The 15,011-nt window shown below is 41.5% G+C and overlaps 1 protein-coding gene across 1 annotated transcript; it reads left to right on the forward strand.

The window, feature by feature from the left end:
- The first annotated feature begins 1,495 nt into the window (after window positions 1-1,495).
- Window positions 1,496-8,619, forward strand: LOC119798951 (transcriptional repressor CTCF-like). Its single transcript, XM_038308625.1, has 13 exons — window positions 1,496-1,654; window positions 3,406-3,672; window positions 3,764-3,946; window positions 4,036-4,408; window positions 4,490-4,660; window positions 5,571-5,704; window positions 5,798-5,918; window positions 6,023-6,172; window positions 6,293-6,453; window positions 6,536-6,718; window positions 6,796-6,943; window positions 7,044-7,193; window positions 7,323-8,619. The coding sequence occupies exons 2-13, from the start codon at window positions 3,427-3,429 to the stop codon at window positions 7,568-7,570; spliced, it is 2,268 nt and encodes a 755-aa protein (XP_038164553.1). The 5' UTR covers window positions 1,496-1,654; window positions 3,406-3,426; the 3' UTR covers window positions 7,571-8,619.
- The last annotated feature ends 6,392 nt before the right edge of the window (window positions 8,620-15,011 follow it).

The raw sequence follows: 15,011 nt of genomic DNA on the forward strand, positions 1-15,011 counted from the left end.
ATCCAGGTCGCAGGGTTAGCAGCTTCAGTAGGGAGGCCCAGACGTCCCTCTCCCCAGCCACTTGGACCAGTTCCTCCGGGGGAATCCCAAGGCGCTTCCAGGCTTGTCCTGGGTCTCCCCCTGGGCCTCCTCCCGGTGGGACGTGCCTGGAACACCTCACCAGGGAGATGTCCAGGAGGCATCCTAACCAGTTGCCCAAGCCACCTCAACTGGCTCCTCTCGATGTGGAGGAGCAGCGGCTCTACTCTGAGTCCTCCCAGGTTGATCACGAGGCCCTCACCCTATCGCTAAGGCTCTGGAACAGGTCTCCTCCTCCTTTCCTAAATTAACAACTATTAAAAACTATTTAACTCAAAAATCCTCCCAAAAAACCTGTCCAGCACAACAATGATGTCAATCCATTATTCATGAAAACAAGATGGTGGCCTACTGGACGCTTCTACTATGGTTCAGCAATGACTGCCAGCCACACAACGCACAGACTCTAAACCCAACCAAAGAACACTCTGAGTTTGCTAAAGAGCAAAGCAACTGCATAGAGTGAAGCAGAATACACCAGAGGATGTACTCTGCTGCATCCCAGCAATGCCACTACAGGCAGCGGCCCAAAACGCTGCACAGTTACACCTTCAGGCAACGCCCTCAACCTAAGGTCACCATCATCTGGGGTGAACTTTGTCCTAAAAAAGCATATCCTCAAGAAAGCAGAGACATAAGAGGTGGATGCTGTAGATCCTTTTGCAAACAGGATTTCAGCTTTAGGCAACACACTGGCAGTGTGTTTAAGAAGATCTTTGAGAGTAATGAGAAGAACGCAAACAGGAGAGGGGGAGTATTTATGCCAGGACATTCGATTTTACGGCAGAAACATACATTTTGGGCAAGTCACAATTAATTAAAAATATTTTAAATTCACAGAGATCTGTTTGAAAATTAAGTAAAGGAATTTTGGTCTCTCTCCTCAGAAGAAGCTCATACAGTCTTGATTTACATCCTATATGCCACCCCATATTCATCTGCACCCCATATGCACTAAATTTAAGTTCAGCACAACTCTTTCTGCACTTGAAATAAAATATAAAATCCCAAAGCAACTCTGCAAACCCTGAGAGAAACGCAAATTTCCGTTAAACGTATTATTTCCCCTCTTGCCAATTCTACATCCATAGATCTCAATATGTAAACATCCTGTCACAGGCCTCACACTGCCCTCTTGTGGCCAATGTTATGTTCTGCTTCAATCAGAGGCATCTTTTTTAAGAGAGTTTAGACTACACCTAGACAACCACTGTGTATATTGACACCAAAATTGATCAACATTTCTTGTGAGAAGTCTGTAAATTATCTTTCCATCCAATTCTCCTTTAATAAAGGCGTATCTTAAATCGCCACACCCACGCCTCATTTCAAATCTGGCGCCCATCGCCTCAAGCTGCCGCTAGGGAACGCCCCTCTTTTCCCTCCGGTCACTGCCATCGCGCATGCGCGCTGCTGCTAATGACCCGCCATTTTGTGTAAGGCCTACTCCTCCAAAGCGGGAGAAAATTAAGAGCTCGGCACAGAGCCCACCCCACCGTCTGCTGCAAGTTTGAGAGGAGCAACCGTCGGCGCTGAGCTTCGACGTGAATACTACGCGGAAAAGAACCAACCAGGAGTGAGTGAAAGTATCATTTTGTCTCCAAACAGCAGAGGTTTTTGTAGGAGCCGTCGACGGCCTCTAGGTGTCACGGTAGGGCTTACCGTTCAGGCGACTGGCGGGGGGTGTTTGTCTCCCTCTATCGTTATCCAAAATACATTAAATTCTCTATAAACCTCCACTAGGCGCATCAGTCGAGTATTTTTGCAGCCTTCCGGACGATATAATTGCATATTTTCACAGGGATGGCTGTATTTATCGCTATTTCTGATTTAAGTATTTTCAGGCCTGACGTCCATCTTATCGTGCCCTTTGTTTCCTGTTTTCAGACGTTGTCGCGCTTCCCCACTTAAACACAGCTCAGCTCGGACAAGTTGTCGACTTGAAAACAACGCGTTATCTCGTCGTTTATAAACACACGAGGCATTTATGCTTTAATATCAATAAATATATGGTTGGTTGAACGACTGATGGTGATTGGCAAACAGTCAAACCCCATCAGTCTTATCACCGCAGAAAGAAGCGAAGTGAGCGACTCTATCTCCAACCGTTGGTTCAGTTGCTCCATCTGTTCGCGGTTAATCTGAACAGCTGCATGAAAACTTTTCAATCTGGACCTAATATTGTTTACTGTAACTGAGTCGGACCTACACTCTAATAATCTCCATTATTCCCTTTGTGCGGGCCAAGTTGAACCCTAAGCTTCAGGGGTTCTTTGGATTGTTTTCTCCTTTTTATGAGTGATACAGTCCCTAATTTCCGCTCAAACCACCGTAGTTTAAAGTGTGCAGGAAGCAAAGAAGTCATAGATTAATTTCTCACATTCTTATAAACACCGATTCACCTTCTATTACAGTATTTTCATATTTATTCCCGCGTGCAATGAACGGCATAACAAATCTAAGGCTGTATTGGTTTATTTGATTACATTTTTTAAGAGAAAAATGACTTAGATGTGGATTTTTATACAATTTTAAAACCATATGGCTTAAGTCTGCCCAAAGGACAAAATAAATACTTTGCAGGATATAGGCTTCATTAGATGATTAATTTAGTTTTCTTTATACATCCTTCCTCTGTGGCGTTAACCTAAGTAGTTAACAGTCGGCCCGAAACAATTAATCACGATTAATCGATTATTGTAATAATTAAGTAATTGATTGGATGTTAACTGGAGTATAGACTCTAAGATATGTCTTTAGCTGACAGAGCAAACCAGCAGTAACTATACAAAGATTGTAAAAATATCTAAACACTTTGCATAAAAAAAAAATATATATATATATATATATTTCTTTTTCATCTGTCAGTATGTTCTGTCCAGAACTCCTCCAGTGGAAAAGTTTGAGTTTCACTGGGTTTAATTTCATAAAGTCTTCTTCAAAGAATTTTGGCTATTATGTTAATAGATTTAGTTCATGACACTTGGGTGTTTTGCTAGAAAATAATTCCCTTGCTTTTCCCTTTTTTCTAGTCTCCAACAAGGACACAGCATCAGGGTTTTTAAATTGGTTTAAAGAATGTCCAGAGATTCTGTCAAAAATCCTTAAAACTTAAAATATACAGGTTATTGAGCAGTAAATGCAACAATAAAGGTATGCTGTCCGTTTTGAAGGTCTAATTATGAAACTGGAAATAATGGTATCTGAATCAGGCCTGCATTTAAGAGAAACGGCTAAAGAAATATATATGCCTCGGGTTTGAAACTAGGGTGTGGGGGAATCATGATAGAGATGAGGTTTGGGATAAACTTTTTTTTTTTTTACTAGAGTGTTGGTCAGCCCATTGCCATGGAGGGCGAGGTTGTTTCCATGGAGTCGGCTCAGGCTGCTGCCCTGACCTCTGATGGAAAAGTCCTACCAGAGGGCAGGGAGGCTTTGATACAAGCGGCGCAGGGAGAAGTGGCTGGAAACATGGACATGATGGTGATGGATGCGCTGGATCCAACTCTGCTGCAGATGAAAACCGAAGTGTTGGAGGGTGGAGGCACAGTGACGGTTACTGGTGGAGATGAGGGTCAAATCATCACACTTCAGGTATGCATACATACCAATAACATCGATCTATGGTTTGTAAGCAGCCTGACATGTTCTTTAGCTTTTTATAATACTGTATTGTTTGCTGTAGGTGGTGAATATGGAGGAACAGGCTGGTGCTGCGTTAGGACTCGGTCAGCTTCAGCTTGTGCAGGTACCAGTCACAACAACGACTGTAGAGGGGCTACAGGCCACTTATGTTGAGGCCCCTGCTGGGAGCAAGGATTCTGAACCAGTTATCTGCCACACCCTTCCCTTGCCTGAAGGCTTCCAGGTGGGAAATGACTTTATACTTCTTCATAAGTCCTTGCTGGTCAGATTTCTCTGCTAACAGTAATGAAACGTATAAAAATTTTCGTTTAGGTTGTAAAAGTAGGTGCTAACGGTGAGGTGGAGACTGTAGAGCAGGAAGAGCTTCAAGCAGCCCACGATGAGCTCCAAGCTGTACAGGAGGAAGAAGAGGAAGATGAGGAAGTGGGTGAGCCTGAAGCGGCTGTTCCTCCACAAGATGACCCAGAATGGTCAAAGGATCCAGACTACCAGCCCATCGCTGCTGTCCGCAAAGGAAAAAAGGGCAAAAAAAGCCGACTTCGGTATGCAGAAGGAGATCGGGATATGGATGTTTCTGTGTACGACTTTGAGGAAGAGCAGCAGGAGGGGCTGCTGTCAGAGGTCAATGCTGAGAAGGTTGTGGGAAACATGAAGCCTCCAAAGCCCACCAAGATCAAGAAAAAGGGTGAGGCTTCAACTCTTTGATTTCTATTACTTGAAATATTGTCCTTTTCATATTTGCATTTGAATAAAATGTTTCTGTTAGGTGTGAAGAAAACCTTCCAGTGTGAGCTTTGCAGCTATACCTGTCCGAGGCGTTCTAACCTGGATCGTCACATGAAGAGCCACACCGATGAGAGGCCTCACAAATGTCACCTGTGTGGGAGAGCTTTTAGAACAGTCACACTGCTGAGAAACCACCTGAACACACACACAGGTGAAATAATGCAATGATGTTGAGGCATCCATTAATGTTTTCAGTTTGAATGTGAAGTTTATGGACACAGGCAGCCAACTAAATGTGATCCGTTGGTCGAAGCTCACCATTGAAGTTTTAACCATGCAGTATTCGCTCTAATCTTGCATAAATAAACACACACAAAAATGTCTAGGGGCTGCTAAATAGAGTAACAAAGAAAGAGATTGTGCCCCTCAATCACCACCGTAGAACTGTTAATAATAATATTTTATTGATCTCACATTGGAGAAATTTACCTCTGCATTTAAACCATCCCCTTGGGGAGCAGTTGACTGCCATTGTGCGGCGCCCGGGGAGCAATCAGGGGTTAAGGGTCTTGCTCAGAGACCCAGAGTGCAGGCTATTGGGATCGAACCATGTACTTGCAACCTTCTCAGAGTACAAGCGCACTGCTCTAACATCTAGGCCAACCCAAGGCATTGGAAGCTAACGTGGCTAATAAGTTATGGTGGTCATGGTGCAGCCAGTTCGAAACTGACAATTGTACCAGAACCGGTCTGCTGCTGAGTTGATCATCAGTGGTTTTTATCTGCTAGGTCCTTGCTTATACGTGGAAGGCTTTATTTTGGTGTAGAATTACTGCATTTGTCCCTTAGTAGTAAACTATACTAAAAATTAGCTGATAAACCGATCAGGAAGGTTAGGAAAGAATTACTTCATGACTGAATTAAAAGTTACATACTTTCATAGAGGGTACTAGTCTGCTAGGTATTTGATTCTCCACATAGGGAAGTGACACCTTCTAAATTATACAGTTTTTTTCAACAAGTGCTGAATTGTCCCATTCCTTATTGGTATGAAGGCTGATTAACGCTATGCAGTTTTGAAGCAATAAAAAAAAAATCATTCTCATTTGTTTATATTTTAGGTACCCGCCCTCATAAATGTACGGATTGTGACATGGCGTTTGTGACAAGTGGAGAGCTGGTGCGTCATCGTCGCTACAAACACACACATGAGAAGCCCTTCAAGTGTTCAATGTGCGACTATTCCAGCGTGGAGGTAATTCTGTTTTTATTTTCAAGGGCTATATATAACTTTCAGAGTGAGAAGGATTCAGTGCAGTATAAAATGAACATGTATTTCTGTTCTTAGGTGAGTAAGTTGAAAAGGCACATCCGGTCTCATACTGGAGAGCGGCCTTTCCAGTGCAGTCTCTGCAGCTATGCCAGCAGAGACACGTACAAGCTGAAGAGACACATGAGGACACATTCAGGTAAAATAGACGTGGCCCATTGTTTTTCAGCTGTATGTTTCCTTTTTGGTTTTTGTTGTTCCTAAACAGATCATTCTGATGATTTCACCTCCTTTCTCTTGCAGGGGAGAAGCCGTATGAGTGCTACATCTGCCATGCTCGTTTCACGCAGAGCGGCACTATGAAGATGCACATTCTGCAAAAACACACAGAAAACGTGGCCAAGTTCCACTGCCCGCACTGTGACACTGTGATCGCACGCAAGAGTGATCTAGGTACGTTTTTCCCATGTGTAATCTGTAAAGCCTGCTGGAGCAAAACGGACGTGTGGTTTGATTGGATTCTGGGGCCTAGTGATGTTAATCCTTGCATTCTTCTGCTCTTTATTTCTGTAGGTGTTCACTTGCGAAAGCAGCACTCATTTATTGAGACGGGGAAGAAATGCCGTTACTGTGACGCTGTGTTTCATGAGCGCTACGCTCTGATCCAACACCAGAAGACTCACAAAAACGAGAAACGTTTCAAGTGTGACCAGTGTGACTACTGCTGCAGACAGGTGTGCTGCGACCACTTGTGTTTAGTCTTGATGTTTTTTCTCCAAATTGCCTGTTGTTTGACGCTAGTGGGTGTTCACACAGGAGCGCCACATGATTATGCACAAGCGCACGCACACTGGAGAGAAGCCGTTTGCCTGCAGCCAGTGTGAGAAGACTTTCCGTCAGAAACAACTGCTGGATATGCACTTCAAGCGTTACCACGATCCAAACTTTGTTCCTACCGCCTTCGTCTGCAACAAGTGTAGCAAGACCTTCACACGCAGGGTAGGACACTTGAGCTTCCACCGTACCCTGTGTGATATGTCTGCTATGAGAGGCTGACAGTTTTGTGTTTTCAACAGAATACAATGCTGCGGCATTTCGAGAACTGCATGGGTGAGGTTGGTGGGGATGAAAACGGGTCTCCCTCTCCCAAGAAGGGTCGCCGTGGCCGAAAGAGAAAGATGCAGAGCAGAAGGGATGATGATGATGACGACGATGATAATACAGGTGTTAAGTTTGTGTCTGTTTGTGTTTTAAAGTGATCATTAATTGTTTAGTTGGAAAATTTCTTCGTAAAAGTATTAAGCCCCTGTGTGTCTTTCTGTAGAGGGAGAAGTGGATGAAGCAGAAGATGAGGACGATGACCTGCTGAATGAAATCGAGGTGGAGCAGGCTGAACCAGTGGTCCCAATTCCTGCACCAGTTGAGCCACCAGTGAAAAGGAAACGTGGACGCCCACCTAAGAATAAGCCTAACAGTAAGTTATCGTCATTTTATGTAATTCACACAAAAAAAGAAACCACTGGGAAATCTATAGGCTGCTGATTTAAAAAATAAAATAAAATAAACTGACTGGAGCTCAAGTTTGACCTGAATGTATTTGTAGCTGCAGCCATCATCCGTGTGGAGGATGAAGCCACGGGAGAGGTCGACGACATCATAGTAAAAAAGGAGGTTGGAGCGGAGCAGGAGGAAGGGGCTACCGAGGAGGTGGTGATCGGTGGTGTCAAGTCAGCCATTGAGATGGAGGAGCTGTCTCAGGTAGAAGGAGCCGCCGAGGAGGTGCAACTTTCTGAGGCCCCTCCTAATGGAGACCTGACCCCTGAGATGATCCTCAGCATGATGGACCGATGATTTATGTGAAGGTGAAATCTGTAAAAAAACAAAACACCCAGATCTTTGGTTGAATCTTTATTTTAATTCTTGGCATTTAGGATGACGGAATCTTGTACCATGCACAGATGAAAACGTTGTACCATGCACAGATGAAAACGTCACTGTTGTAATTTAAAAATTTTTTTACTTTGTAATCATCTGTCGATAAATACTCGACATGAGGAGGGAGGAAAAATGTTAATAAGGATTTATCAAACCAAAAACAAATTTTAGGACATTTTATTTTGTGGTGGCTGTAATTTGTTGGAGTTTTGTCCTATCTATGGGTTATTGGGTTAAAAAAAGTGCTTGTTAGTTCATAAGAATCTTAAAAAAAAAAACTCTGAATCAGCTTTTAAATTTTTTGTAGGATTTCTTTACCATTTTTAGGCTAATATGGATTATGTAAATAGAGCTTAGGTATTTAAAGCCCGATCTTAAAAAGGTAACTGTATGAACAAACAACTGCCTCTAATTACAGCCACTTCAAACGAACCATGATATACCTGGAGGGTTTTTTTTTCTTCCTGTGTGGTTAGTAAATACTTTTTAAAAATAATATTCTAGTTTTAAAAGCTTAATAGACTGCTTATCTCATGCTCTTTTTTTCCTGCTACTGTAATACATGTAGAAGATGTGTATAACATTGTCACAGATGAGTGCAAAGATAAAGAAAAACAGTAGTTTTGCTCTCATGTGTAGTCATTCCACATTGGGTTATTTTTTTTTTTTCATTTTGTACCATTGGCGGAGCTACATAGCAGCTTAAATTACCTTTTTAATTACTGTGTGGCAGATGAGAATAATGTACAACCAATAAAACGTTGTCATGGGACTGATTTAGGTTTCTGCTGCTGCATTGATCTGTATTTTTTTAAAGGAATTTGTTTGGCTTTGCTTTATTGGTACAGGTAAAGCAAGAGTTTGCTCGACACGGTTTGTTGAAATTGGCTGGGAATAAATCCCCAACAATAACAAATGTCAGCATAATTTGCTTGCAAATATATTTTATTAAATTGGGAAACGTGGATTTGTTTTCTTTATTTTAACAGACATGTGGTTAAATGTGTCTGTTTTTAGCTGTGTCTGAAGATATTTGATCAAAAACCTTTTGCTTAGAAATATATGGACTCAAAATAACTGGTCTAGAACGAGATTAAAATCAGATTTTCATGTTTAAATCCCTATCCTGTTAAATGTCCTTGCTCAGTCCTCAATCTGTTTTTATTGATGTCTCCCTTTCCCTGCGTATTTCCTCTGTCATGTATTGTTTTGTTTTGTTTTTTCTCCCTAATTGCCGTATGAAAAACCTGCTCAGTGTAGTGATACCAACCATACCTTCATTCTGAACAAAATACATTTTGTTTTTGGTACTTACACCCCTGAGTCTGTACTGGACTATGTATAGGCACAAAAACCCGAAGCAAAATAATAGGTCACTGCAGATATTGATATGCTGAGGAGATAATTCAGCAGAGAAACGTGGGAGAACCTAAAGAACTCGGCTAAATGTATTTACTGTTACAAAAAAAAATTAACTGGTACTGAAAGTCTTAATCTCATATGGGAACTGGCCCTATAAAATAAGTCAATCCATGGTCCACTGCTATATTATCTGAAAAGTAAAAGCAGCTTTTGATTATCATCTAATATCAGAATATGCCATCTTGTGATAGGGTAGTTTGCTGGCAGCACAATACCATTCTAGATTATAAACAATTTCCACACAACTGGAAATCCACCTTCAACAGCAAAATAGATGATATTCAAGATGCTTTTGATGTTCAGAAGGAGCTGAACACAAAACAAATATGTTGCAGCAGCCTAGTCAAAGCCTAGATCAGGGTCACCAACCTTTTTAAGGCTGAGGGCTACTTCATGGCTACTGAGTCATAGGAAGGGCTACCAATACTGACCTATGAACTGGAGGGATCAGTGTTCACCTACAATAAATCTCATCCATAAAAACTCATTTTCATTCATTCATTCATTCAAATTACTGAAATATGATGTAATAGTTAACATGATGAAATAATACATAAATTATTAAAAAGAAGAGCAACAGAATAAAAAAAAATTAACTTAACCCACTGAGTGAGTTCTGTTTTCAGAAGACGAAGAGGCCACCCCATGTGGTCCTGGAGGGCCCCTTGGTGCCTGCGGGCACCGCATTGGTGACCCCTGCCCTAGATGTTTGCCTTTAGAGCTGTGAAGAAACAACTCTGGAAAGGAGCTGGATCAAAACAGTCAAACAGAAAGGGCTTGTGAAATAGGACACTTAATTGCTAAATAAATTCCTACTACCTTGGAGTTTACCAACTTTCAGTGTTTCCATTTCATCTGTTTAATAAAAGATTGTTTTTCTCCCAAATCAGATAAAATTGACATCCAGAAAAGAAAACTTAATATGCTAAAACCTGGACTTGAAGGGGTGTTATTCTTGCATTTTACTACAAATGAGTTAAACAAGTAGGGGTCTGCTGAAATCTTACAGCTCCACCAACGTTAAAGGATTCTGAACTCTGTCGGGAGCTGAAGTGGCTCTTTCAGAAATAGTTACTGATCCAGAGAACACCAGGATATCCACCAAGGTTTCTTTCAATCCTGAGAATTAGTTTTCAGATTGGGAAATAAACAATCAGAGGCTCAATGAGTGAGAAATACAGTTAGAAGTTTAGTAAAGTCATAGAGATGGATATCAAATAAAGACCCTGAAGTTTTTCATATAATGATGGATTTAGCATTATGCAGGTAAGACACTCATATAGGTGTTTTTTTTTCATTAACTAAATGCATCAAGTAAAGATCTCAATTTCCAAAAACGGGTCAGAACACAGTTTAAATTTCAAAACTAAAGTGTGAGGAATGATTTTTTTCTTAATAAAGCCACTACATGCCATAAAAGGTTTCTTTTACCGGTAAATACACAACCTCTGATAAATAACAGTTTTCCTATTTTTTGGTCATTAGTGATCTTTATTCTTTGGTTTCTGGGCAGTGAGGAGCAGGACTCTTGATGTGGGGGAGTGCATTCAGATTGATGTCTTCCCATATACAGGTGCTGGTCATAAAATTAGAATATCATGAAAAAGTAGATTGATTTCAGTAATTCCATTTAAAAAGTGAAACTTGTATATTATATTCATACATTACATACAAACTCATATATTTCAGATGTTTATTTTGTTTAATTTTGATGATTACAAATGACAACAAATGAAAATCTCAAATTCATCATATCAGAAAATTAGAATATTGTGAAAAGGTTCAAAATTGATGGCCCCTGGTGCCACACTCTAATCAGCTAATTAACTCAAACCACCTGCAAAAGCCTTTAAATGGTCTTTCAGTCTAGTTCTATAGGCTACACAATCATGGGGAAGACTGCTGACTTGACAGTTGTCCAAAAGACGACCATCGACACCTTGCACAAGGAGGGCAAGACACAAAAGGTCATCGCTAAAGAGGCTGGCTGTTCACAGAGCTCAGTGTCCAAGCACATTAATAGAGAGGCGAAGGGAAGGAAAAGATGTGGTCGAAAAAAGTGTACAAGCAAGAGAGATAACCGCACCCTGGAGAGGATTGTGAAACAAAACCCATTCAAAAATGTGGGGGAGATTCACAAAGAGTGGACTGCAGCTGGAGTGAGTGCTTCAAGAACCACCACACACAGACGTATGAAAGACATGGGTTTCTGCTGTCGCATTCCTTGTGTCAAGCCACTCTTGAACCACAGACAGCGTCAGAAGCGTCTAAAGAGAAACAGGACTGGACTGCTGGTGAGTGGTCCAAAGTCATGTTCTCTGATGAAAGTAAATTTTGCATTTCCTTTGGAAATCAAGGTCCCAGAGTCTGGAGGAAAAGAAGAGAGGCACTTCATCCACGTTGCTTGAAGTCCAGTGTAAAGTTTCCACAGTCAGTGATGGTTTGGGGTGCCATGTCATCTGCTGGTGTTGGTCCATTGTGTTTTCTGAGGTCCAGGGTCAACGCAGCCACATACCAGGAAGTTTTAGAGCACTTCATGCTTCCTGCAGCTGACCAACTTTTTGGAGATGCAGATTTCATTTTCCAACAGGACTTGGCACCTGCACACAGTGCCAAAGCTACCAGTACCTGGTTGAAGGACCATGGTATCCCTGTTCTTAATTGGCCAGCAAACTCTCCTGACCTTAACCCCATAGAAAATCTATGGGGTATTGTGAAGAAGAAGATGCAATACACCAGACCCAACAATTCAGAAGAGCTAAAAGCCACTATTAGAGCAACCTGGGCTATCATAACACCTGAGCAGTGCCACAGACTGATCGACTCCATGCCACGCCGCATTGCTGCAGTAATACAGGCCAAAGGAGGCCCAACTAAATACTGAGTGCTGTACATGCTCATACTTTTCATGTTCATACTTTTCAGTTGGCCAACATTTCTATAAATCCTTTGTTTTTATTGGTCTTCAGTAATATTCTAATTTTCTGATATGATGAATTTGAGATTTTCATTTGTTGTCATTTGTAATCATCAAAATTAAACAAAATAAACATCTGAAATATATGAGTTTGTATGTAATGTATGAATATAATATACAAGTTTCACTTTTTAAATGGAATTACTGAAATCAATCTACTTTTTCATGATATTCTAATTTTATGACCAGCACCTGTACACTATATTGCCAAAAGTATTTGCTCACCTGCCTTGACTCACATATGAGCTTAAGTGACATCCCGTTCCTAATCCATAGGGTTCAATATGACGTCGGTCCACCCTTTGCAGCTAGAACAGCTTCAACTCTTCTGGGAAGGCTGTCCACAAGGTTTAGGAGTGTGTTTATGGGAATTTTTGACCATTCTTCCAGAAGCGCATTTGTGAGGTCGCACACTGATGTTGGACGAGAAGGCCTGGCTCTCAGTCTCCGCTCTAATTCATCCCAAAGGTGTTCTATCGGGTTGAGGTCAGGACTCTGTGCAGGCCAGTCAAGTTCATCCACACCAGACTCTGTCATCCATGTCTTTATGGACCTTGCTTTGTGCACTGGTGCACAGTCATGTTGGAAGAGGAAGGGGCCAGCTCCAAACTGTTCCCACAAAGTTGGGAGCATGGAATTGTCCAAAATGTCTTGGTATGCTGAAGCATTCAGAGTTCCTTTCACTGGAACTAAGGGGCCAAGCCCAGCTCCTGAAAAACAACCTCACACCATAATCCCCCCTCCACCAAACTTTACACTTGGCACAATGCAGTCAGACAAGTACCGTTCTCCTGGCAACCGCCAAACCCAGACCCGTCCATCAGATTGCCAGATGGAGAAGCGCGATTCGTCACTCCAGAGAACGCGTCTCCACTGCTCTAGAGTCCAGTGGCGGCGTGCTTTACACCACCGCATCCGACGCTTTGCATTGCACTTGGTGATGTATGGCTTGGATGCAGCTGCTCGACCATGGAAACCCATTCCATGAAGCTCTCTGCGCACTGTTCTTGAGCTAATCTGAAGGCCACATGAAGTTTGGAGGTCTGTAGTGATTGACTCTGCAGAAAGTTGGCGACCTCTTCGCACTATGCGCGTCAGCATCCGCTGACCCCGCTCCGTCAGTTTACGTGGCCTACCACTTCGTGGCTGAGTTGCTGTCGTTCCCAAACACTTCCATTTTCTTATAATACAGCTGACAGTTGACTGTGGAATATTTAGGAGCGAGGAAATTTCACGACTGGATTTGTTGCACAGGTGGCATCCTATCACAGTTCCACGCTGGAATTCACTGAGCTCCTGAGAGCGACCCATTCTTTCACAAATGTTTGTAAAAACAGTCTGCATGCCTAGGTGCTTGAATTTATACACCTGTGGCCATGGAAGTGATTGGAACACCTGATTCCAATAATTTGGATGGGTGAGCAAATACTTTTGGCAATATAGTGTATATTAGAGATGCATAATACAAACCATTATTAGATCATAATAGTGTATGCATGCTTATTATGGTCCATTCTGGGTCAGCCAATTGGCCTAAATCATTTCTGTATGTGAAAATGTTACCTTTGGTATGTATTTGATTTTGTTAAAGCGTTTCTATGGTTACCATTTCCTTTTAATGAGATTTCACAGACTGACTGTAGGAAGCGTAACAGCACTTCTGCTCCTTCTTGTTGCTGCTGGTCAGCTGGCTAAAAACAGACTATTACTACATTTAACTTTTTCATCCCTGAACTTTAGAGGCTTTTTATGTTGTTCAATATTTTTTTTTATGTGAGATCTTTGCTAAATGAGGAAGCAGACAGCTTCCACTGCTATTTATGACTTATGACTTATAATGACTGTTGCCCAAGAACTGAGTCTTAACCACAAGCTCGCTGGTATTTGATCCCAGGTGGTTTCTTAAGTACAGGAGCCACCTACAGTTACAACATTGATTTGGGACTGTAAATAAAACTAAAAACAGAATTATGTTGCATTTATCAAACTCAGCTTGGTAATTTTTTTTTTTATTCAAAAGAAAATGTGTTGTGGTAGAGGGTTTTGTGTTAACCTGGTAGTAGCCTGATTGATACGTGTATAACTGAGTTGAGATCTGAAGACTCAGATCTCGCTACAATCTAGCTTGCAGGGGAAGGTTAGTTTTGTGTTGCAATCTTATTTTAAAGCTACAGTGTGTAATAATTACAGGGATATACAGTCAGAAATGTAATATATTATACATAACTATGTTATTTATCATCATCTACGAGCTCAGCCTCTTAACCTTAATATTTGCGTTGCCTTAGAATTCGTTATTTATAAATACATGGGAGCGGGTCTCACAGCCATGGAGGCAGACATCTTTGCGCTACGGCAGCGCAGAGCCAACAAACTAGTGATTGCGAGATCGCCAAAATTTCACAACGATGTAGAAAAAATTACGGGTATATTTATTATCTTAAGTCTACATGAAATCTATACCCTACACAGACTAATGAAATACTATCTGTAAAATTATCTATGTAAACAAACCTCATCACTTGAGAAGGTAGGTGATGCGGATGTCATGGAAGACATTTTGTCCCGGAACGCTCGCCGTACTGTTGGGGGGAGAAGCGGTGGGGGGGAGATGTTCATGTTGCTGCAGTCTGACCGCTAGATGTCGCTAAAAGTTACACACTGTAGCTTTAAGATAAATTCTACCCTACCTGAACAAGCTTCAATAAGCACATATTATTGAGATCACAGGATGCATAAAGCAGGACTGTGTTTTTTCTCTCCCTGTCTTCATCTTAGATTTTTTCTTCATATGTGTTGATTATTTGTATTTTCAATGGACACAGACTAATCCTTAAATTGTATGTTAGGACACTACATGGATTACAAGGGAAACTGGAATAAATGTAGCAAACTGGAGTTTGCAGATCATTTTTATATATATCCCAACCCAATACAACCTGATATAGAAGTTAATCC

The sequence above is a fragment of the Cyprinodon tularosa genome, unplaced genomic scaffold (genome assembly GCF_016077235.1).
Source record: "Cyprinodon tularosa strain WSP-4 unplaced genomic scaffold, ASM1607723v1 ctg642, whole genome shotgun sequence".
Lineage (NCBI taxonomy): Eukaryota > Metazoa > Chordata > Actinopteri > Cyprinodontiformes > Cyprinodontidae > Cyprinodon > Cyprinodon tularosa.